Source organism: Danio rerio, chromosome 3 (genome assembly GCF_052040795.2).
Source record: "Danio rerio strain M-AB ecotype USA chromosome 3, GRCz13ab, whole genome shotgun sequence".
NCBI lineage: Eukaryota > Metazoa > Chordata > Actinopteri > Cypriniformes > Danionidae > Danio > Danio rerio.
In genome coordinates, this window is record NC_141023.1 from 38,285,410 (window position 1) to 38,312,500 (window position 27,091).

The following is a 27,091-nucleotide window of genomic DNA, read 5'->3' on the forward strand; positions in this document are numbered from 1 at the left end:
ATCAAATTAACCTTATAAGTCATTTAAACTTACATTACATTAAACTGACTTAAAACAGTTTGCGTAGCTTTTAAAAATTAAGTTGGAACATGATTAACTTATTTACTAAGTGACCTAAAAACATGTTGTCATGACTAAGTAATTATATAATGTTTTGCAGTGTACAAACACATTCAGTCTTTAGAAAACGTATTAAGTCTGTTGCTACATGGTCAAAATATTTTATGTGACAAAGTCATTCCTCCAGTCTTTGTTTTGTTTTTTGGTGTACAAATGTGTTCTTGGCCGTGTTCGCGTGGGTTTCTTCTGGGTGCTTCGGTTTCCGCCAGTCCAAAGACATGCAATATGGGTGAATTCAATAAGCTAAATTGGCCATAGTGTATGTGAGTGTGTGCAAGAGTGTGTGGGTGTTTCCCAGTGTTGGGTTGCGGCTGGAAGAGTATCTGCTGTGTAAAACATGGGCTGGAAAAGTTGGCGGTTCATTTCGCTGTGGTGACCTCTGATTAATAAAGGAACTAAGCTGAAGAATAAATGAATGAATGAATAAAAGTGTTCTTGGAGATTCGGTCATATTGAATGTTTTTATAATGTTTTGGATATGACCCAGTGGCTCAGTGGGTAGCGTTCTCACCTCACAGCAAGAAGGTCGTTGGTTCCTGCCTCAGCATAGATGAACAGATGAATTGGGTAAGCTAAATTGTGGGAAGTGTGTGTAAATGGAAGTGTATGGGTGTTTCCCAGTGATTGGTAGCAGCTGGAAGGGCATCCGCTGTGTAAAACTTATGCTGGATAAGGTGGCAGTTAATTCCGCTGTGGCAACCCCTGATTAATAAAGGGACTAAGCCGAAATGAAAATGAATGAATTAATGGTTGTGACCTTTGTTTACTATGGAAATGAGAAAGCTCTATATTTTCTCTAAAATATTTTCTTTTATGTTCCAAAGATGAACAAAGAGGCTTGGAACAGCTTGAGGGTGAGCACGAATAAAATATTGTCCAAAATGTTGCAAAATTGCCAGGTGTAAAATCCTGGTGTTACTGTTTAGAGTGAAATGTTGTTTTATGGTGCTGAATTAACATTGAAGGCGATGCAGTGGCGCAGTAGGTAGTACTGTCGCCTCATAGCAAGAAGGTTACTGGTCAGTTGGCATTTCTGTGTGGAGTTTGCATGTTCTCTCTGTGTTTGCGTGGTTTTCCTTTGGGTACTCCGGTTTCCCCCACAGTCCAAAGACATGTGGTACAGGTGAATTGGGTAAGCTAAATTGTCTGTAGTTAATAATAACCCTAAGCCCTACCTAAACATCTACTTATAATCTAATGAGAATTGGTTGGCATGTAGATGCAATGTAACTCAAATTCAACAAACAGACCATCAAAATAAAGTGAGCACTATTTTTTTTTGTTGTAAATTCATTTGAACAAATCTAATTATTTAAAATGTAAAGCTTACATTAAGACAAAATGTAGAAAAAAAAGATGAGTGATATATATATATATATATATATATATATATATATATATATATAAATATATTTATATATATATATATATATATATATATATATATATATGTATATATATATATATATATATATATATATATATATATGTATATATATATATATATATATATATATATATATATATATATATATATATATATATGTATATATATATATATATATATATATATATATATATATATATATATATATATATATATATATATATATATATATTAGGGTTGGGCATCTAAGATATAATGCCGATCCGATACGCATCTCGATACAAAGAATACGATCCGATATATTAGCGATACATTTGTGACATATTGCGATGCAACGCGATACGATTCACACCCATATTACGATACGATGCGATATTTCAGCACTAACTAATTAGATCAAGTTTATGAGATGATGTGAAAGAGGATGCTGTGCCATTGAATGAGTTTGGTTATTTATAAACCAAGCAAAATCAAGACTTTTTTTTACAAACTGGCTCTTCTCTCAAGGCCAGAGTGTCAGTTTACAGTAGAGGGCCATTTTAGAACATATAGCACATATTATTTAAGTATTTTCAAGATAAACAGAATGTATAAGTGCAATATATATTAAAAAAAAAAAAAAAAAATATATATATATATATATATATATATATATATATATATATATATATATATATATATATATATATATATATATATATATTTGCACTCTTTCAACATAAAGGTTTACCATTGCACAACAAGAATTGTGATTTAACTTTTTAACTATGAAAACAAGTTTTACAAAGATATTTTGCCACTGAATATTCAAAACTTAAGGTTGTGAACTAGCAGTGTTATGCTGCTTTGAAAAATCACTGTCACTGTAAACAACAGGCTAATAAAAATATAACAAACCAGCAATCTTCTTGCTGTGAGGTGGTCAAACTACCCACTGTGCCACCGTGACACCCAATATTTTTATCATTATTATTATTAATATTATTATTATTATAATTAAATAAAAATAAACAGGAGGAGGTGTTTAAAACCTTCGTTCTCCGTGACACTAGGCTGAATATCTTTGCAGATGAACAATGCAATAGCATTCGTTATTGGCGTAGAGTGCACAAAACTGTTGCGCACGGAAAAAAAAAACTTGCAATACTTTTCTCACCACTTTTGGAGCTGGTTGAAGCAGTGCGAAAGCTGGGGATGCAGGAACACTGGAAAATGCTTTCACAACAACACCGTGGCGCCGCTTCAAGTGAGATTTCAGATTAGTCATACTGCCCGCGTATTTTACAGATGCGCGGCACATTTTGCAAATTGCATCTGTCCTGTCATGTCGTCCATCCTTAAATCCATAATGTTGCTTGCCATACTTTAGAATTAAAACTCAGTGGGGACTAAAATGTTTGTTTTGCTTCTCGCACTTTCTGAGGGCGCACCACTAGCTTCATCCGCACACCTGATACACTGAGTTGTAGTGAAAGTGTACACATCCGCAAATCCGTTTCTAAGGCTTACTTTATGTAGGTCGATTAAATTATGCGCCAAAAACAGGTTGACAACACTTGTTAATAAATAAAAAATACATTCTATATTAAAAATATAAGCTGTATCTCGGAAAAATCGATGCATCTCGCAAAAACCGATGCATCTCGATTTGCTTCCAAAATTTCATTCATCCTCTGCTGCTCAACCGATGCACTCGCATTGTGCACGCGCATGACCGCGTATTGATACATATCGATGAATCTTCCCATCCCTAATATATATATATATATATATATATATATATATATATATATATATATATATATATATATATATATATATATATATATATATATATATATAAACAGCTATATAAATAAAAATAAAAAAAATAAAATAAAAAAAAGGTGCATTTCAGGGCTTGGCGCCCAGTGGCTGGAGTTGTTTAGACCCTCCAAATCACCAAATCTTCCCCTGAGTGTCATATCATGTTATGACCATTAAAGCATTCTAAGAATATTTATGTCCAAAGACTGAATGCACCTTTGAATAATCTAAAAAATGTTTGCTTTTTGCACCTGCTTTTGTAACTATCTATTCTCTTCTTTCATTCACTTTACAAAATGTACAGCCAGTGTTACTTTAACAATGTAGCATGTCTAAAATGTTGCTGTTAGTGATAATATCACACCTGCAACCATTCATTTTTGAGGAAAGGAATTTGTTTATTTATTTTTCAATACTGGCGTCTATGAAATCTCTCCCATCTAAATATGTACATTCTTCTCAACGCTTCAGTTTGACAGTGTTTGTAACAATCACAGAGAGTTCTATGCTTTCATATTTAGCTTTTCTCATCTGGCACATTATTATGACTATACAATCATCAGACAATATAATATTGTTGCTCATAAACAACTGTTATTGTATCTATAATCAAATATTATCACACCTTTATATCACATCACACGCTTATCATAGGTTTATTTTCCTATTTCAAATTTGTTTATGCAATAGCAATATGAATGATTACTGTGCAATACATTTTTAATATGTGCTATATCATGAATAAAGTTATTTCTAAAGGTCATTTCATCGTTATATTCACAAATATTTTGAGGAACCATTTGTATTAATTCCTTTAGAGATAGTTAATCTAAAAAAATTATAATCTTCCACATGTGGTTTTTAAACCTTTATGAGTTACTTTCCTCTGAACACAAAATAAGATACTTTAACCTCTATAAGTCAAGTGCTATTTCGGGGTTTCCGCCTGGATTTTGCCAACCCAAATTAAAAAGCTTCCCAAATCCACATGCAGAGGTGTAAATGCAAAAGTTTGGTATCATTTTAAAGAAAACCTTTTGATTTTTCATAAAACACTGTTGAAAGTGTTTAAAATAATTGTATATGTTGTCTGTTATAATAAAACCCTCCTTTTTTTTGTAAACATATTTAAAAGTGTACTTTTTGGGTTCTGCGATGTCTAGATTGCTGTAATTAATTTTGTTGGTTCCTGCACATGTCAGTAATCATAGGAAAAAAGAAAAAATTCTCGATCATAATCTATGCAAAAGTTATTCTATTCCAACTGATGAGAGAACGAAACCACTTATAGGGATTTGGGCCAGTACGGACCTTTAAAATGTAAAGAATGTGGAAGTAAATGACATCACAGACCCAGTACCGTGCACACAAAGTTGAGTTAAAGAATGCTGGTTGCTGGCACACATTGACTTCCATAATAAAAACAAATAAATAAAAATACTTTGGAAGTTAATGGGTCACAGCAACCCGCATTTATTTTATATTTATTTTGTTTTCAAACTCAGATATGCTATAAACGAGTAAAGGGTGACTGAATTTTCATTTTTTGATACACTATCCCTTTAATCAAACATATTATTTTAGCAATCAAGTATAGCCTTAGAAGCCAAGAAGGAATGCTATAAATGATTCCTTTTCTATAGTTTACTAAATCTCACAGATATTACCCCATGCTCAATTCTGAATAAATGCCTCGTGCATGTATTTAAGGAAACTTGACAGTCATGTGATATCATGCGGATGTCATCAATTCTTAGAGCTCATTCATTATTCAGTATCTAGCATTTATTAATATATAATACACTCTCAGCCTTCCTCTCTCTGCTCCTTTCCTTCTTCTCCTTCTTTTTTAATTTTCATGATGTGGTGTTTAAGAGCATATGGCGTTCATATACATCATCATAATGTTTATGCATAATTAACAATATATATCAATCAAAACTTCTCTGCGTCATCCGCATGGGGGTTCAGTAATCTGTCAATCACATTTATGAACATAAGACCTTTGGTTCATTTGGAGCAATATTTTCCACCCTGCTGCGTAGTTTTATGTATCTGAGCCCTGGATATTGAATATCATCATATATGACATGTAATCAGATTAGCTGAAATGATCATATCTTCTATAATATTGTTTTAGTAATTTGCATTCAAATTAAAACTAAGGATCCTTTAATATTGTTCATAGACGCTCACAGGCTTAAATAATAAAAAAATACCAGACAGACCTTCATATTTCATTACCACTATATCACATTTCCCTGAAAAATGCATTTAATACTGTTTCAATCTAAGCTGGAGACAAATATACAGTGGCTCCCTCAACAAGAGGGATGTTTTTTCATCTGTGTTCATTATTCCTCAGAGCCAGAGCAGTTGTCATTACTAGGCACTATAATGATTTTTAATATCTCGCACAAATGGATATACTGGCCTGCATAGCCGGATGGCTGCCCGTGTCTTTGATGTTCCCCAAAGGAGCAAACAAAGATGCAGTTTCAGATTTCTCTGTCTAGCAAATATCTGCACAATGACCAAAGATAAGCATGCAGTAGACTGGTGGGAATATTAGGTTCATGTGTCTCAGAGCTATAAGTTAAAGCAAGAAATCAACATCGTCATCAGGCCTCACAGCTTTCTGGAACACAACTTGAGTGACTTTTAATGTTACATTTTAAAAAATCATAATTTAAAACTATTGTGTCTCAAGTTGTTCCAAATGTGCATGAATTTGTTTATTTTTCTGGAAACACTAAAGAAGTTGTTTTGAGACAGGTGAGTGATTGAACTGTTGCTAGTCCCCACTGAGCTATTTAGACCTTGCCAGCCCAATGGAATAAACTCTTGTGGTGCTCTGGCCATCATCTTACTGAGTTAAAAAAAGAAGGAAAGCATTAAACTACCAATAAAAATCCCTCAACATTTAGTCTGTGGTGAGCCAAATTCTTGATTTTGTGGGTATTATTGGAGACAGGCTTTCTCGTGACCCAGATCTGGAAAATGGAGAATATAAACTGTCCACTGACATTCTTCAAAATATACGTTTCTCATGTTTATTATGACTTGGAATTGCATATAAGTTTGAAACAATAAATGTGAATGAATGATGACAGAATATAATTGTTTAGACCAAAAGTCAGGAGAGAAAAGTCACAAACACAACATTTATTCATTTATTCATTCATTCATTTTCTTTTTGGCTTAGTCCCTTTATTAATCTGGAGTTGCCACAGCGGAATGAACCACTAACTTATCCAGCACCTGTTTTACGCAGCAAATGTTCTTTCAGCTGCAACCCATCTCTGAGCAAAATCCTTACACACTCATTCACACTCATACACTACAGACAATTTAGCCTACCCAATTCACCTGTACCACATGTCTTTAAACTGTGGGGGAAACCGGAGCACCAGGAGGAAACGTGGGGAGAACATGCAAGCTCCACACATAAACGCCAACTGACCCAGCCGAGGCTCGAACCAGCGACCTTCTTGCTGTGAGGTGACAGCAGTACCTACTGTGCCACTGCTTCGCCTATAAACACAACAACAAACTGAAAAAAAAAAACTCCACATAATAGTGCTAATGAATTTTTAACCCAAATATGCAAAATAATCCACACTACATAATCATAGAAACCTAACATTTATTTTTGCAATCATCAATATTGTTAGTTTAGGGCTAAGCAGTGTATGGTAGTCTATATTATACATCTCAAGAAAAGGATTGCAAAATCTATCACTGTACTACACTTTTGTACTTATTAAAGTTTTAAATGGTACTGTTATGTGCTTTTAAGTTAACAAAATGTACTGCAAGCATAATAATAATACATAATAATTTTAATAATAAACAATAATTTGTTTAAGACCTTCAAACCTGAAATTTTAAAGATGAAATAAATGGACAGGGTAAACTAGCCCTTTCCTTTTGTGTACTCACAAATTTCAGTCAGCAGATGGCGCTGTCAGTTTGATGAATTGACAGCGGAGCTCCCTTTAATTTCAAAGGAAAATTGAGTGATTTTCTTTTTATGTTTTCTTTTTCTTGCTTCAGTGACAAAAAGACCATTTTCATTTTTCAACATTTCTCAACCCTCAACATGACATGAACCAACCAAACAACCTATGTGTTCACTTCAACAGGACACCAATGCAGTCTGAGTAGCGTATTGATTTCAACATTTGACTGGAAAACCAATCTTCTTCCCATTGCCAGCCACACACACACACACACACACACACACACACACACACACACACACACACACACACACACACACACACTCCACCTCTCAAGCATCTTTCCAGTGTAGAAAATAGTATTTCCCTCACACAAACCCCCCTCCTCCTGCCCACCCGTCAGTCCCCTCACACCCACTCACTCTCTCTTCTCCCTCTTATTCTCCTGTTCATGCCTTATTATGTGCAGAAGAGCTGAAAGTGCACGGAGAACACAACCCGAGCATTTCACACGGACATCCAGAGACACTCGAGCAGAAGAGAGAGATGCTCCAGTGAAGTGACATTCTCAGCTTTACTGACTGGATTTTACACTCCACATTTACTCGAGGCAAAAAGTTGGCGACCCTTTTCCAGCTACTTTTAAAAGTAAAAAGGACAGCCACGGATAATGTGAGTTCACTTTCTGTATTCTAACATACTAAACAAAACAAAAAACACCGGTTTAATGAAACAGAAGTGCTAAAGTTATGGCAGCGCTAAGGCGTAAATTTGGCGAGGACTACCAGGTGGTGAACACCAACAGAGGCGCGACTTTCTCCAGCGCACCGGTGAAGAAAAAGCGCCAGCGCTTCGTGGAGAAAAACGGCCGCTGCAACGTCCAGCACGGAAACCTCGGTGGAGAAACCAGCCGCTATTTATCAGACCTGTTCACCACACTAGTGGACTTGAAGTGGCGCTGGAACCTTCTCATTTTTATTCTCACGTACACCATCGCCTGGCTGGTCATGGCCTCGATGTGGTGGATCATCGCGTATATAAGAGGGGACTTGAATCACGGCCACGACGCTTCTTACACTCCGTGCGTCGCCAATGTTTACAACTTCCCCTCCGCGTTCCTCTTCTTCATTGAGACAGAGGCGACCATTGGCTACGGTTACCGCTATATAACCGAGAAGTGCCCTGAGGGCATCATCCTGTTCCTGTTCCAGTCTCTACTGGGCTCGATAGTGGACGCGTTTCTCATCGGCTGTATGTTCATTAAGATGTCTCAGCCCAAGAAGCGCGCGGAGACTCTCATGTTCAGTCAGGACGCGGTCATTTCACAGCGAGACGGAAAACTCTGCTTAATGTTCCGCGTGGGCAATCTGAGGAACAGCCATATGGTGTCCGCGCAAATCAGGTGTAAACTCATAAAGGTGAAAACACACACACAAACACGCACACGCACTGCACTCGCTTTATCTATCTGCAGTTAGGACTTAATACAGAATAAATAAGGAAAATACTTTTAATAAATGCTGAATTTTAGACATGCAAGCATTCTCTCTGCTTTGTTAGATCACAGATTTAGTTAATCCCAGAACCGTGAAAGTAAAATAAACTGGCTGTTGATGACAGAACTTTTGCCAAAAGTGAAAAATGCATGGCATTATTGTGCTGCTGTATTCACAGTTGCTATTTGCCAATATGTCGATACACAGCCATATTTCAGATTTTAAAGTGTTCGATGAACAAAAAATGTACTGCTAATTACATGTGCGGTGCAATGAAAGACCACATACAGTAGCCTTTAAAAGTTTAATTTGCTAGTGTTAAGTAACAAAGGCAACACACAAAACAAATAACCCATTCAACTAAATGATTTAAACATTTATGGATTATTAAACATTATAAACATTGAATAATATTATTAAATGCATATTTTGTTTCCAGAAATCTGGGAATTACATTCCACTATGAGATATTTTACAATGAGCTAGAGGTGTTGCTTGCATCTTTAAATCGCCAACATATCTGAAAACCATTTTGTAAAATTGCCATTTATTCCTTTATTCATTTTAGGCTGTATTTTATGCCAAGCAGCAATATTGGAATATTAATCTCACTACCCACTAATGTTACCAGCGGTGTCTCTTATCAAATTAACAATACATTTTTCAAACACTGAAGTCCACATATGTTATGGGTGTTATTATTAGGATTTACTTTTATTCTTTACTATTAAATGAGGCCATTCACAAGTATTTCAATCAAAATTTGCATGCCCAAAATCAACAATGTGTAAGGAAAGTTTAGCCAGTTTTAAAAGTGTCATTTCTTTATTATTGTTCATGTCTTTTGATGCAGCTGTATGTATGCCAGTGCAAATAATAATAGCATTTAGGATACATTAAAATTGCATACTGCAAGATCAGGAGTTTTAAAAACATATATTTTGTAAGGGAGCTGGAGGGGTTTGTGAATATATTAAAGGCTAATAAACAGCTAAAAGCACACAGTTCAACCCATAAAATGAAAATCTGCTGTAATTTACTCACGCTCAGGCCATCCAAGATACAGACTTTTAACTAAAACCGTGATCTTTGCTGTTCACATCATTAAAGTCTATGGTTTATAATGCATGTAAACACACAAACTCATATGCTTGTTTGCAACTTTATGAGTTTCAGCATTCAGGATAAGCACACATGAATGTCATCATTATTGATGTACAATTATAATGCCTCCATCCTCTGTCGCAGTTGTAAACAAACAGCTTCAGCTGGTTTATGTGGTTGTGCCAGTGCATACATCATTGTGCATCAGGAAACACACGGAGAAGCGTTTGCTGAGGCTGTGGATTAGTGGTAATAATGTTGTAAATAATATTCAGTTAATTGCATAGGTTGAATGTGTTGCGTTAAGACCCCAGTGTAACATCAGGAGCCATATGTTGCTGTTGTTTGTAACTCACAATGTGCCAGTATTCAGTGGTGTAAAGTAAGAAATTACAAATACTCCAATTACTGTAATTGAATAGTGTTTTTCAGGAATTGTAATTTGCTAAGTAGTTTTTAAAATGTGTACTTTACTTTCTCTTGAGTACATTTTTAGTGCTGTATCGGTACTTTCACTAAACTATTTTCCTTCCACCTGCAGTCACTACTTTATTTCTTTCTTGTCCATGGTGATTGGCTAAAGTTTAAAATTCAGTCCTGCAATTTCAGTCTAATCAAATTGTACAGAACGTAACAATCTCAAGAAATCGACACTTTTATAAATCCAGCAAACCTTTTGGAAGCATTAAAAATGTCCAAGAAAATGTCCAAAGTCTTTACACACAGTGATCCAGAGTCTTTTTATAGACTGCATGTCACTGATGAGAAAATGAAGGATGCGACTGTATGATGACTGAAATCACCAAACAACCTTAAACAATCACTAAATGGAACGAATGAAGAAAGGGAGGAATGGCCGAATGAAGGAAGAACTGAACAAGTAAAGGAAGGAACGACTGAATAAAGAAGGGCCGAACTAATAAAGGAAGAAAGGAAGGATCAAATGAATGAAAGATGGTTTCAAGAAAAGACTGAACGACCTAAGGAAGGAAGAAAGGAACGAATGAATAAATGAACAAAGCACCTTATAAAGGAAGCTCTATTTGGAAAGCAGTCATTAATTTGGGGAGATTTTGTATGGGTGTGAATCATGTATAAAAATAATAAACATGTTGCAAGCAAAAAATATTACAATAGAGCAACGAAAAAAGTAAAATAAAAAGTGCTTTATGGGTTTCCACAGAGTTGAACAGTATTCAGGTACAAAAAGTTAATAATGGAATGTAAAATTTATAGTAATTTAAACTTTAATTTATAATTTACATTTTAGAGTATTCATTGTATTAATAATTCAGTAAAATTATTTTTCATTAAAGTTACAAATATACTTTTGTGCCTGAATGCTTGAAAAACTTTCTTGAATTGGCTTTAAAACACATGCAAATGATAAAGATCCCTCTGGTTTTACTTTGCAATGACAAATCTCAACTGTTGTGCTGATCAACTATAATCCCAACTCAACATTGCATATCCTGCGATGTGTCTATTGAGCTTAAAAAAATGAAGCTTACTTAAATGATCAATCTGACAAAAGATTAAGAATCGCTGCTGTATGGCATACATAACTGCATGTTTTTGTTCATTTAAATCACTTATATTTTACCATACTGATAGTTCACATTTGCCCGCTTGCTTTTCCCTTCAGAAAGTGCTGTCCTCTTTCACAGCGAACATGTTGAGCAAAGATTTTTGCGAATCAGTGACAATCAAGAGACCTGTGAAATATGATTTAGCGAGATGGCAGTGCATCTGAGAATTCGAGGCACACGGGAACCCCCTTCACAACTGATTAGCAGTTACATAAAAAGGCTTGAAATTGTATTATTGTAATCTCGACACAGACAGCCATCGTCACAATTGAATGAGACGAGACTCCGGTGACAAAAGCCCCAGATAAGAGAGTTTTACAGACACCTAACATCTGTCACTCTGTAACCGCTGACATTTAAAGCGACCTGTTCAGTAATTGGAAGGCAGTTCCACATCAGCTGAGTTTCTGCCGGGTTTTAGAGGGTTTGTTCCAACACGCAGAGAGAAAAGACAATGTCTCTGGGTTTTGAGCTTATAAGCCTCTCTAAGTCTCCTGCGGGAGCTCAGGTCACAGCCAGAGAGATGCTGGAAAATCTGCATTTGCACACTTTGTGAAGAAGGATGCTTTGTGGCTTGAACCCTCAGGCTTTATCTTCTTAGAAATGCTAGCTGAATAATTTACACATGTGCATGTTAGTGGACATCTATTGTGAAATGTATAATATATTGTGAAATATATTATGAAGAGTGGAGGAGTTGTTGTTGTCAATGGAGGCTTTTGTTTTCCCTAGAAGAACATGATTACATAAGAGCTACTAGAAATATACTGTGTTCCTACACTACGCTTGGATGCGTGAGTGTGTCTGTCTGCGCTGAAAAAAGTGAAACTACACTGTTAAAAATGCAGGCTTCCACACAGTTCATTCATGTTGTGCAACACTAATTGTTTAAGTTAACCTAACAAATTTAAGTAGATTGAACATAAAACTAATTATTAAGTTGTCCCAAAAAAGTCTCAAGAACTGTGTTGTTTTAGCTCATTTTAAAAATGCTGTAAGTTTTTGACTCTCCTAAAGCATAAAAATAGCATAGTATGTTTGCAAATATTTAAGAAACATGCCAAGCAAACATTTTTGTTTATCTGAAAAACAATGCTGAGGTCAGATATTCTGCTTAGAAAATGTGCATTACATGCTGGAATGCTGTCTTTGTTTTGGTTCTTTTAACCTGCCCAATGTCAGTTTAGCCCATTACATTTCAGCACCCGGGGTTGCCTTGGTGGAAAATCACTTATTTGATTCATTCAGTCAGGAAGGCTCTCAAAGCATGTGCCCGTGACCGAACTCCAGTGGACAGTAGCAAACTCTGAAATGAGACACAGATTCAGAGTTCCACATAAGCTTATTCATTAGCAAATATTATAAATATTACAAGTGTAAACATTAAGTGAGCAGGTTACATTGTAATAACAGAGCGCTATGTGACGAAATTTGCAGTGTGAAGCAATTTGGCTGTTTACCAGACAAAAAATTAAACAGAAATTAAAATACAGCCATTCTGAAGCACAGAATAGTGCACTGACTGCACTCACTTATGAGATGGTATGATTTATAGTCTAATTAATACATATTAAACCTCGTTAACATTATTAAATGCATGTGCTGGATCACTGATACAGTATGAGTTGGTTTGCATTATTTCACCGTTCTAAAGTTCAACTTTAAATTATTTATTTTATTTTCAAGATCTGAGGTGAGCTATCTGCTGCTGCTTTCAGTATATGACAATAAATGTCATGTAAAATGGCATTCAAACTCACATTATTAGCATTTAACACTTACTAAAGCACATGTGGTGTACTTGAGGCTTGTCAGTTTGTCCTGTTGTTCATCTGTGAGAAATAGAAGCCGTTTCTAATATATCAATTCGAGGAGTTGGTTAGGACAAAACCTCCTTGTAAAATGGAAAATATTCCATCTATCACGTGCCGTTGCTTTTATTTAGAAAACGATTTAAATCAACCTTAATGCTGTGTTCACATCAGACGTGGAAGAAGCGTTAAGCGTGAGTGATTTACGTGTTAAGTCAATGGAAACGCGCAAATAGACATCCTGCAGCATGATACACACGAATGGTGCGGCGCGAATGACGTGAATTGCACAAATGGCGCGGTGCATATTGAGGATTTTTCGCGTTTGATTCAACTCGCTCCAGTTAAAAAATCTGAACTTAGGCAGACATTCGCGCGGCATTAACCTATCAGGAGCTTGCTCTTGTGGGGACGTGATTGTGACGTGGCGCCTGTTGTTGGTGTCCCGGGGAAAATCCTCCAGCCGACACTGACAACAATTCATCAAGCTGGGCTTGGCTCAGTTAGAAGCACCGCTGAAAGCCTCCATTATCCAGGTTAAGCTTCTGGAAGAGTTTATGAGCTCAAAGAGGTGGATGCACCTCTGAAAGGATTCAGTGGACTCAGACACGGCCATAAACGTACGCTGTTTTTCAGCCTTCATTAAGCACATAAACACTGTTATTTTTTTAAAAATAAAATCCATGTTAGCCTTTTAGCATCAAAGCTAGAGTCACTGGGCAGACAGAAGCCCTGCCCATTACGCGAATCCGCGTCTGTTCTGAATTGAATTTGACTCGCAAACGAATAGGATTTGACGCGCGAATGAAGCAGGGTTTGACGCACGAATGAAGCGAGTAAACTAAAAGGTTCACACAGCTATTTACGTGCGAATAGCGTGATGGTGTCAACACAGCATTAAGGCTCGAGACTAGCTCCTGTTGGTCATCAGGCAACCCTCACTTGTCTCTCTTTTGATCCAGGAATGCAATACCTAGTTCATCCACTGAGTGCCAAACTTACATACTGTACCTTTAAATAAGTAGTTTGAACAAGCCACAAAGTAATTTCTTGAGTGTACTGCATCTTTCATTCAAAGTACATTTTCTATTTTGTGAATTTTATATTAAGTGAAAAAATTATGAAAAAAATAATAAAAAGGAACCCCCAAGGTAAAAATAAAAGCATTTGTTTTCCCTAAAAGTATCATTTTTACTTAAATTCAGCAGTTTTCGTGTTTTTTTATTTCAGTTTCAGTTTTTGTTTTTCTAATGTGAGATTACCATATTACGTGACATTTATAGCCTTTCCAAAATCACCAGCAGAAACTTTACCTGCTGAAAAACAGCGTTCATGCTGAGTCAGGCCCGATTATCTTCTAAATTTTTCCTGTTTAAAAAATCTAAATAAATAATGTTGAAAACCAAATTACTAGCAATATTATACCCTAATCTTACATGTATTGATTATAGTTAAATTCAAATTACAACTTATATATATATCAAGGTGGCATTAATTAAATGTAAAAAAATTGTTAAATACTTATTTATTATTTATCAAATATGTATTTATTACTTATTGTATGTAATAGCTAACTATTAATAATAATAATAATAATAATATTAATAATAATAATTCATATTAAAGTGATTTCTGAAAGATCATGTGACTCTGAAGACTGGAGTGAAGCTGAAAATTAATCTTAAAAATCACAGAAATAAATGATTAAAATAAATTAAATTATCAACTACTTTTGAACAATTATTTTACTATTTTTATTTTTTTACAGTGCAATAACATTTCACAATTTTACATTTTCTACTGCATTTTTGGTAAAAAAATGCAGCCTTGGTGAGCAAGTGAAGCTTTTTTTAAAAGCTACTGGGGTCATGCTACTGACCCCAAACTTTTGACCGGTAGTATATATATATATATATATATATGTACATAGAGTTAACATAAACTAACAACAAATAACTATATTTGTATTAACTAACATGAGCAAATGCTGTAATAAATGTATTATTCATCGTCTGTTCATGTTAGTAAATAGATTAACTAACAATAACTAATACAACCTTATTGTAAAGTGTTACCATATATTTTTGTGAATATATATTTTTTCTTGACCACAGTAAATATTTTCTTTATGTAGATAAAATAAGATTTAAAATTTTAGACCAAAGATAATTTTGTGAAAAACGGCATTATAATTTTTTTTTAGCTGTAACAAATTACAATATATATTTTTTTAAAGTTGGTTTAAATTATCCTTTTTTTCCAGCATGTCTGTGGTTAAGCTCGGATAAAGAAGCAGGTTTGAAATTAAATGAATAAGTCATGGAAAGTTGATATATGAACACACAATAGGATTTCTTCCTCGTAACTAATGGATATCTGTCAGTCAAAAGCTGTTGAAAAGGTGAACAAAGAGGTCAGTGTAATAGCTGGCGTTTGTGGTCCATATGGCATGAAATGTGATAATGTGAACCTATCTCATATAATAATATTAGGATAACTGATCTCAGCCCTCAGAACAATTACAGAGTCAAAGCAGGTGTGTATTCTTCAAAGATACGGATGGATGACCTTTCAGGCCCACTCCAAAAATCTTTTGCAGAGCTCACAGTAATTATCTGGTGCCAAGCGAATGCTGTGATTGATTAAGAGGCTTTGGTCAAGGGCGTCAGACTTAATGAAGAAGACTGTCGGTTTAATGATATGCTGAAGTTTTTTTCATGATGAGAGATGAAAAATAAAAATAGAGGAAAACAGAGTAGAGAAAAGAAGAGAAGAAAAAGAATATAAATATGAATATAAAGAAGTAGAAGAAAGTTTTTTGTATAAAGTTTATCTGAAAAGTATTCATAGCGCTTCACTTTTTCACATTTTTTTATGTTACAGCCTTCTTCAAAATGGATTAAACTAATTTGGTTCCTTAACATTCTACACACAATACCCCATAATGATATTGTGAAAAATATTTTTTGAATTTGTAGCAAATTTATTAAAAATAAAAATACCTGAAAATCACATGTACAGAAGTAATCACAGCCTTTGCCGTGAAGCTCTAAATTGAGCTCAGGTATATTCTGTTTCCACTGATCATTCTTGAGATGTTTCAGCAGCAGATGGAGTTCACCTGTGGTAAATTCAGTTGATTGGACATGATTTGAAAAGGCATACACCTGTCTATATAAGGTCCCAGGGTTGACAGTGCAATGACCCAAAGCACACTTGCAAAATATCAATGGAGTGGCTTCACAACAACTCGGCGAATGTCCTTGAGTGGCCCAGTCAGAGCTCAGACCTAAATCCTGTTGAACATCTCTGGAGAGATATGAAAATGGCTGTATACTGTCGCTTCCCATCCAACCTTATAGAGCTTGAGAGGTCCTGCAAAGAGGAATGGGCAAAAATACCCAAAGACAGGTGTGCCAAGCTTGTGGCATCAAATTCAAAAAGACTTGAGGCTGTAATTGCTGCCAAATGTGCATCAACAAAGTATTGAGCAAAGGCAATGAATACTTATGAACATGATTATTTATTTATTTATTTATTTATTTATTTTTGCAACAATTTCAAACAATCTTTTTTCACATTGTCATTATGGGGTACTGTGTGTAGAATTTTGAGGAAATAAATGAATTTATTCTGTTTTGGAATAAGCCTGTAACATAAAAAAAATGTGGAAAAAAGTGAAGCATTATGAATACTTTCCGGATGCTTCATATCCTGCACTGTATCCTGAATATAGAAGCAGTACGCTAGTAAGGCTATACTGGTAAGGAAGTAAACATAAAAAATACTCTAATAAAATTTGTTCATTATTTGAAAAAAAAAGGGGGCGAGGCAGTGGTGCAGTAGGTAGTGCTGTCGCCTAACAGCAAGAAGGTCGCTGGGTCGCTGGTTCGAACCTCTGCTCAGTTGGTGTTTCTGTGTGGAGTTTGCATGTTCTCCCTGTGTTCGCGTGGGTTTCCTCCGGGTGCTTTGGTTTCCCCCACAGTCTAAAGACATGTGTTACAGATTAATTTGGTAAGCTAAATTGTCCGTAGTGTATGAGTGAGTGTGTGTGTGGATGTTTCCCAGAGATGGGTTGCGGCTGGAAGGGCATCCGCTGTGTAAAAATGTGCTGGAAATGTTGACAGTTCATTCTGCTGTTGTGACCCCGGATTAATAAATGACTAAGCCAACACGAAAATTAATGAAGGAATGAATGTTAAAAAAAAAAACTCATAATATTAGAAAGTATACTCACACACAATAACAATAAATCATTCCCCATTTATTGGTTCTTTTTAATTACTCATAAATAATTTTTATATAAATAAATTTTATTTTCTAAAAATCTAAACCTTCTATATATGGTTTAGTTTAGTTGTGAATGTTTCACTGTGGCCTCACAGCAAGAAGGCCGCTAATTTGAGTCCCAGCTGGGTCAGTTGGCATTTCTGTGTGGAGTTTGCATGTTCTCTCAGTGTTTGCATGGGTGCTCTGGTTTCCCCCACAGTCCAAAGACATTCACTATAGGTGAATTAAGTAATGTGTATGGATGGAAGGCCAGTAAAACATATGCTGGATAAGTTGGCGGTTCATTCTACTGTTGTGATCCCTGATGATTTAAAGGGACTTAGCTGAAGGGAAATTAATGAATGAACGAGTGAATGTTTACAATATAAATTGAAATGTAAATGTTTTATTTTGAAAACACAAAAATGACAAAGTAAATAAATAAGTTAAGTCAAAAGTCATCGGTCACACTTTACAATAAGGTTCATTAGTTAATGTTAATAATTGCATTTACTAACATGAACAAACAATGAACAATACATTTACTACTGTATTTGTTCATGTTAGTGAACGTTAGTTAATGAAAATACAGTAGTTCATTGTTAGTTCATGTTAACTCATGGTGCATTAACTAATGTTTACAAGCATGGACTTAGATGTTAATAATGCATTAGTAAATGTTCAATTATGATTAATAAATGCTGTACATGTGTTGTTCATGATTAGTTCATGTTAGTAAATGCATTAAATAATGAACCTTATTGTAAAGTGTTACCAAGTAATCTTAGCCTTCCGTTTGACTTACAAGTAAAAAATGACCCATGCACCATTTTAACAGCAGGAAAAAAGCTAAACAAAGTTTTTTATTGTTATTACTTAAGTTTGGTGACTTTTTCTGTAATTACTGAATAAAAAATAATAAAAAATATTATCTATTTTCATATCCTTATGAATGCTGTACACATTTTGGGGACAACGGTTGTCCTTTGGTGTCGCTTTTGACTCCAGCTACACTCAAAAAATAACTTTTGCTGGTTGTTCAAACTGCTTATTTAAAATGAGTTGAAATAGCACAATTCTTAAGTTTTAATTGTTTTATATTCAATCCTCTTAAGTTTGTAAAAATGAATTAGTTAACAACAAAATTTTTGTTGTGACAGTATTTTGGAATCGATTTTTTACAGTGTATAAAACCATTGTCACGCCACAAATCTACTGGCATACACAATAAGAATCTGTTTTAACTGTGATTATGAATGCTGTCTTGCTAAAAACCTTTTATAATTATCCAAGTACTTCTTAGCATTAGCAAATATTACCTTTACTTTAACCAAAAACTGATTGCTGCTACTGATTAACCATGATGAAATATTCCAAACTGATAAGGGGAAATCTAGATATTAACAGTTTGTGATAACGATGAGATTGTTTCTTCATACAAAATATATTTGAGGTTTCACAGCAAAAAATGCTTTTCTTACTTAGATTTTTTGACTTGTTTCTAGTCCAAATATCTAACGATTCTTAAAGAGCCCATATTATACATGAAATAGGGTCATATCTTGGTTGTAAGGGTCTCCAACAACAGTTTAATATGCATAAAAGGTCAAAAAACACTTTCATGGTCTTATAATCTGCATTTATTTTTACCTAATTATCCCAGCGACTCCTGTATGAATCGTCCAGTGATTCATTTGTTCCCAAACCCCTCCTTAGCGCGAAGCTAATCTGCGCTGATTGGACCGATGACAGTCTGTCGCGATTGGTCGACTGCCTTCAGTCAGAGAGTGAAATGACCAATAGCTAATCGGCAATATAAAAAGTAATCACAGTTCATACACGCTCGATAGTGTAGGCGTGGATTTTAGCTGCAACACACACACACACCTCCGGACGACAACGCTCCCGCTTCCGCCCCCACCCGCCAGGTTTTAGCCTGAGAACCCGCCCCGTTTTCTGCCCGCCGCGCCCGATCTCGCTAGAGCGGGGGAGAACACAACCCCAGAAATCACCCAGCTATACAGTCCAGACAGCCAAGCTGTCTGTATAAACACGCACACAAAGCTCGCTCGCTCTCTCTCTCTCTCTCTCTCATACGCGCGCGTGCGCACAAACACACACACAAGCACCAAGCAGACTCTCTCTTTCTCATTCGCATAGCAATATCCGTGATATTGCTAGACAGCCCGCTCCCATCCCAAATTAAACCCGTTACCGACCGCTCCCGCGATTTATTCGGAAATTTATTCCCGCGCCGCAGAAATCTGGCGCGGGGACAGCCGCGGGAATGCAGAACTCTACCACGGAGCTCCATAAACAAAGCAGCACGCGTCGCGTTTTTAACGTGACTTTGCACGCGATAAGAGAATATAGCCAGTTAACCTGATACAGTACACGCAGTTACAAGTAACAAATCACTACTAAATACATTTGCAAGCTAAAGTCAACGAGGCAACAACTTTAACCGCACGTACTTACACTTGAGAAAGGTTGGAAGAAACCCATCCTGACGTCCATCAGTAAGTTAATCTTTACTGATCCTTCCTTTAACAAACGCAGATGAAGTATTCTTTGTAGCATGTAGCTTCCAGAAGTTTCCAGTAGTTTCCAACTGCTTGGTTATAATGCTGAGGTTTCATCTTTGGGTAGAGACTCAATATATCCATCTGCAGTGTGACTTCAATCGACCGGCATGTTTGTGTGCGTGTGTTTGTGGGTGTGTGTGTGGGTGGGTGTGCGTGTGTGTGTGTCTGGGTTTCTGCGTCAGAGGGCGGGGCCTCAGGTTTGAAATCTCCCGGGTTTGCGCGTGCACGTGAATAACTTGGTTTCGTTCGTACGTCATGGCGAAACACCTAATGAATCGGTATCAAGGCGACTCGTTTGAAGCACTATGAGTCGACTCTTTTATAGATGAATCAACCGTTTTAAACACTGTATTCTTACAGATTTAAGCCTTAGCTGGATACTTCACTTCACTTAGAGCTGTGTTACACACTACATGGAGGGGAATTTTCAAAAAACCATAATATGGGCTCTTTAAATCAAGAAACATTTTCTACACAAGCAAAACTTATTGTCTTGTTTTCAGAAATAAAATGACAATATTAAGTGCGTTTTTTCTTAAAACAAGCTAAATAACCTGCCAGGGGTGTAAGTAAAATAATCTTGTTTTTCCTTTCAACATAAGATTATTTTGCTCAACCCATTGGCAGATTATTCTGCTTGTTTGTAAGAAATAACTCATTTCATTTTGGCATATTATTTCTGAAAACAAGACATTGTGTTTGGTTGTCTAGTAAATGCTTCTCAATTTTAGAATTTTTAGATTTTTGGTCTAGAAACAAGATAAAAGTAAGAAAGGCATTTTTTCAGTGTTGAAAATAAATGTATGTGCTTAATATGCTTTATTTTTGTGTAGGCAGGTAATTTTTGACCCGAAGGATGAATAGTGTACAGAATTCTAGACCAACACAAGGGTTAAATTAATTCAAGGTAATGTAAACTAATATGTAATATGTAATCTAAAGTCAAAAACCAAATGCTGTGATTGATTAAGAGTGTTTGTTCTAGGGGGTCAAACTTAATGAAGAAAACTGCTGTTTAATGATATGCTGAGGTTTTTCTCCTAATGAGAAATGAAGAAGAGAGATAGAGGAAAACAGAGTATGCAAAGTATGTTAGTGTGAGATAGAAGGAAAGTTTGTCTGGATAGTATAAGGTTGGAAAAGCATCAGGGAACACAAACAAAATAGACAGATAGAGAAAGGGAATTGGCTTTATTGGAAGAAAACGGGCTGAAATAAAGAGCCAGAGAAGTGACTCAATAAAGAGAAAGAGAGTGATGAAATGTGAACAAAAATTGGAAAGAAGAAATTTCTTTCTCTCTGCCTCTCTTTCTCGCCCATAACCCTCTGTTCTCATCTGTATTTTTTCCTTGTGCTAGAGGGGTATTTAAGCAGCCAAGACTTTTTATCTTTTATAGAAGTCTAAGCTTGAGCTACAGAGATGTGAAATATGGAGAGAAGAAAAAATCTGGAGTTGTAAAACAGAATTAATACGTTACAGAAGCAGTATATAGTATCTTACATTAATTGTTGCATATTATTATGTGTGTGTGTTTATTTAATGATGTATTTATAATCATTTAACTTCTGTAATGATGCGATTATTTTTATTCATGCAATAACATTAAATTAATTATTATTTATGGATTTCTACTTAATTTTCCTTTTTCTCTTTTAAATACTATACTTCATGTAACATATTTTAGCTTTGATAAGTAAATGTTCTGTTTCCAAATTTCAGAAATTATTATTATTTTTTAAATAAAGTAAGTTAGATCAAAGTTAGTCTACTAATAAGAATATATTTAAAATATATGTTATTACTGTAATTTGTTATCAGTAATATCAGTATCAGTTTGTAACTGTCCTTATATCTTTACAAATCATCAGCTAATCTTGGCTTCAACACACTTTGGCAATTTGCATATTCATTAACACTTTTGCTAAATGTTTGTAGGTGATGATGACATAATTCACACATGACTTAATCTGTTATTGAAATCTGCAAATGTGTTGATATAGTTTTGTTTTTCTTAAGTCATACATCAACTCATGTTTATCTGTTAGTATAAATAAATAGTGCACAATTATTGTAATAATTTTTGTAATTATCCACACATCCATCAATTTTGATTCAATAAAAGGTTCTTCATAATGCCAAAAGGTTCTTAGCCCTAAGGGTCCTTTAAAATGTTCTTCATACTTTGAAAAAGAAAAGGTTTTATGAAGAGCTTTATATATATATATATATATATATATATATATATATATATATATATATATATATATATATATATATATATATATATATATATATATATATTTTTTTTTTTTTTTTTAAAGCTTTAAAAATACACTCTGTACCATGGCTTTAAATCATTCGATTGGATTACTTCATTAACATCTTAAGAAAAAAATAACAGTTTTGATAATTTTCCTGTTTAAATCTCATAAAAAAGTTTTTTTTTTTTTTTCTGTAGGCACAATTATATTCATATATTAATATCATCCTTATATCAATTCTCCTGTTGCAGCTATGGTATGGCAGCAAACGTTCTTGATTATTATGCAAGAATAAGATTAGTTCTATGTCAGCCTAGAAAACAGCAACTTTAAACTTTCTGCCAATCATGATATATAATGTAACTACAGAAGTGTCAAGCTTTAAATAGGAAAATGATTAAAAGCAAGAGCAAGATGCTACTGGTCTAATCCAATTGAATGATTTATGCTAAGCTAAGCTAAAGGTACAATTAACTGCACAATAGTCAACAAAAGCTACAGCTGGAGGAGGCTGCTTGACAAGAGCACTTAACACATCTTACCTATGCAAGCTGGCATCGCTCACTGTTTTAATCCCATGCAAACTAGCACTCTCTCTCACTCTGTCTCTCCGTCCAGCCAATCTTATTTTATTTTTTTTTGCTAAAGCATATCCAGTCTATTTAGATTCAGTCGCCCACACACTCAGTCTTAGTCATTCCCAATCACCTTTTGTCAGATCATGTCTCATCACGCCTGATAAACAAAGGAAAAAAATGGAAACTTTGCTTTGATAATATTGATCATGCATTTCTAATTTCAGCTGTCAGATGCACACTTAAATTGTATGATTGAATGTGAACAATTACAGTGGATTCAATGTAGGTGCTATTACTAATCATACCGGATGGATATTATTTATGTAGTATGCAAACATATAGACACTCTGCTAAGTCTAATATCATCTCTTAAATGAATAGGAAAACCAATCCTTATTTTCTCAGCCCCATGTCACTGCAAACCCATATGCTTTATCTTTTGGCATTAATCTAATGAGAGAATTTTCATTTTCCATTTAATATTTTCTAGCTTGTTTGTAATTGCTCTTCGCCTTCCCCTCTCATTTAATTCGAAAGAAACATCACTATAATTTTTTCCCCTAATCTTTTTTTATTGTACCTTCAATTCACCTTCCCTCTCACCTAATTCTATTTCTGAGCCGCTGTCTCTATTGTTTGTGAATTGATGAACAGAGACTACAGACAGAGGGCAGAGAAAAGAGGAAAAAAGAACAGATGAAAAGAGCAGAAAGATGAAAGGAGGAAAAGATCATTATCGTAAGGGACAAATAGAAGGCGTGATTTGGAGTAAAGTGGGGGACAGAGAAGTAGAGTTCAGCCTTATGTTTTAGGAAGTACACAAGAGAATTCTCATGCAACACGGTAGAAACGAGGAATCCTCAACATCTGTCTGTCTTGTGTGGAGGCTCAGTGCATAAGAAAGCATTGATCGAGGAAACATGAGCAAGGACAGAGGATGCTTGAGAGTACCGCTGTACAGAATACAACAGAGGAGAGGACACTTGAGAGGAAAACAATGTGAATATGTTACAATACAGTACAATACAATACAATACAGTAGAGAAGCTGAGATAACACTTTGAGAAGCACACTATGAAAACAATCCACAGCAGAGAAGCAGAGGGATCATTTGAGAGTGCCAGCGTGCCACAATATGGATAGAATAGAATAGAAGATAGGATGCTTGAGAGAACCACAGTATCAATAGAATAGAATAGATTTAGAATGTAATAAAAATGAATATATAATAGATTAGATACAGTATAATGTAATATAATTGAATATAGAATAGAATAAAATATAGAACAGAATCAAATATAGAATAGAATAGATATACTAGTAATGGAATATAATATAGAATAGAATAGACAGAATAGAATGTAATAGGATAGAATATAGAATAGAATACAGAATATAACAGAATACAGATTAGAATAGAATAAAATAAAACATAATAAAATATAATATAATATAATATAGAATAAAATATACAATAGAAAAGTGTAAAATAAAATATAGAATAGATAGAATAGAATGTAATAGAATATAATGTAGAATATAATAGGAAAGAGTAGATTGAAATAGAGAATAGATAGAATAAAATGCAATAGAATAGAACAGAATATGGAAGAGAACAAATATAGAATAAGATAGAATAGAATACAATAAATATAATAGAATAGAATAAAATATATAAAATAGAATAAAATATAGAATAGATATAATAGACTATAATAGAATAGAAGATATAATAGAACATAGAATAGAATAAAACACAGAACAGAATAAAATATAGAATAGAATAGATAAAATAGCATGTAATAGAATATTATAGAATAGATTATAGAATAGCTCTGAATAGACAGAATAAAATGTATTGGCCTCACAGCAAGAAGGTCGCTAGGTTGCAGGTTCATGCCTTGGTTGGGTCAGTTGACATTTCTGTGTGGAGTTTGCATGTTCTCCCTGCGTTCGTGTGGGTTTCCTCCGAGTGCTCCGGTTTCCCCCACACTCCAAAAACATGTGGTGCAGGTGAATTGGGTAGACTAAATTGTTCGTAGTGCATGAGTGTGTATGTGTGATGTTTCCCAGAAATAAGTTGCGTCTGGAAGGGCACCTGCTGAGTAAAAAAGTGCTGGATAAGTTAGAGGTTCGTTCCACTGTGGCGTCCCCAGATTAATAAAGGGACTAAGCCGAAAAGAAAATTAATGAATGAGAATAGAATAGAATAGAATAGAATAGAATAAAATAGAATAGAATAAAATAGAATAGAATAGGCAAGATGACACAAGATACTACATTATGTAAAGCAGGGGTGTCCTGGAGGGCCAGTGTCAGATTTTAGCTATACAATAAAGTAATACAATAATAGAGCAAACTCTTTTCACAAGACTGTTATGACATGTGTAACAGTCATCATAATTAAATCCCTGAAAGTTTTTATTATAAATATGAATTAATAAAATTATAAATATGTATAAATAAAAAATATATATATTTTTATTATTTATGAATGTACTATATTATCTTTGCGTCAAATTACAAAAAAAAAAAAAAAAAAAAACAAACAAACAAAAAAATACTGCTAAAGTGAGGTGTTTTTAATGCAGTATGAATAAAATACAATACAATAGGCCAGATTATGTCTGGAAGTTCAACAATAAAAACAGAAGAATACCACAAAATGCTTAGAACGGAATAAAAATGGTTATGGAAAAAAAGTTATGTCTGAGCACACTATAATAAGAATAGAATAGAATAGAATAGAATAGAATAGAATAGAATAGAGTAGAAAAGAATAGAATAGAATAGAATAGAATAGAATAGAATAGAATAGAATAGAATAGAATAGAATAGAATAGAATAGAATATCTGAGATTATATGTAGATAGAATAGGTTCAAACTAAATGCAAAACATTAGAGAATGGTAAAGAATGGAATGAGGAGAGGACACATCAGTGTATCAGAATATACAAGGGGTCACCAATATCGTTCCTAGAGGTCTGGTGGCCTGCAGGGTTTAGCTCCAACTTGCCTCAACACAGCTGCCTAGGTGTTTCAAGTATACCTACTTTGACCTTAATTAGCTTGTTCAGGTGTGTTTGATTAGGGTTGGAGCTAAATTCTGCAGGACACTGTCCCTCCAGGAACAAGTTTGGTGATTCCTGGTATATACTAAAAAACCTTTTGAGTAGGTTTGAATTTTTTCCAAATTTCAATAATTTTTTTTTACTACTAGCTAGTGTTCAGTAGAACACCCTAAAGTTAACCTAATTCAATTTACTTTACACAGAGTGGCAAAAACAAGGTTGCTCAAAAACCACAAACTGACTTTGATTTGAGTGTGAATAAAAGTGGTTCATTTCAAGTGAAATTTTGTAACTAGTCCATTCATTTCCGCTTGTTTTACAGACTTAAACCAATACTAATAAATCAAATGCAAACATGTAGTGATTTGATATCCCATTGACTATAGCTTCACAAGCAATGCAATCAAAAGACACACAAGCATTTTTTCTGTTGTTATAATTTTATCACCTTATTGATTGATTGATTAATTGATTGATTGATTGATTGATTGATTGATTGATTGATTGATTGATTGATTGATTGATTGATTGATTGATTGATTGATTGATTGATTGATTGATTGATTGATTGATTGATTGATTGATTGATTGATTGATTGATTGATCTGAAGTTACTGACTCCCTTTCCACCTTTACTGGCAAGGTAGCACAGGTAAATTTTCACATTTTACAAACTCTAAATGACTTGGATTAGTGGTAAAACCCATTTGCATTACACAGCATTCTTGTCTAAACACAGACAACACAGTTTAGACATGATGATAATAAAGTGCTAATTGTGCAAGCAACCTCATAAAAGCTGAAGAGAAGCACACTCTTGTTGCAGTTCAGCTGGATTTGTTTGATCTCATTTAGCATGTCTTACAGCGTAAACAAGCAGATGTTTGCTGCTGCAGAGACACATGTGCACTGTGATGAATGAGTTAATTGCAGATAATTTGATTAGAGAAGACTGGCTTTGGGCTTTAGTGTGTAAAAGGTCTGTGTTTGGTGTTTATGGTTAAGGTTTTAATGAGCTGAAAAGGAGTTCAATGAATTTAAATGTGTGTT

General features: G+C 34.6%; 1 protein-coding gene across 6 annotated transcripts in view; it reads left to right on the plus strand.

Moving 5' to 3' along the window:
• Positions 1-7,740: 7,740 nt before the first annotated feature.
• The window catches only part of kcnj19a (potassium inwardly rectifying channel subfamily J member 19a), a 51,605-nt gene continuing 32,254 nt past the window's right edge, over positions 7,741-27,091 (plus strand). For all 6 annotated transcript variants that reach the window (XM_087245018.1, XM_087245017.1, XM_087245020.1 and 3 more), the window contains exon 1: positions 7,741-8,693. In XM_087245018.1, the coding sequence (XP_087101144.1) occupies positions 8,025-8,693 (669 nt within the window). In that variant the 5' untranslated portion in view covers positions 7,741-8,024. The remainder of the gene's footprint in view (positions 8,694-27,091) is intronic.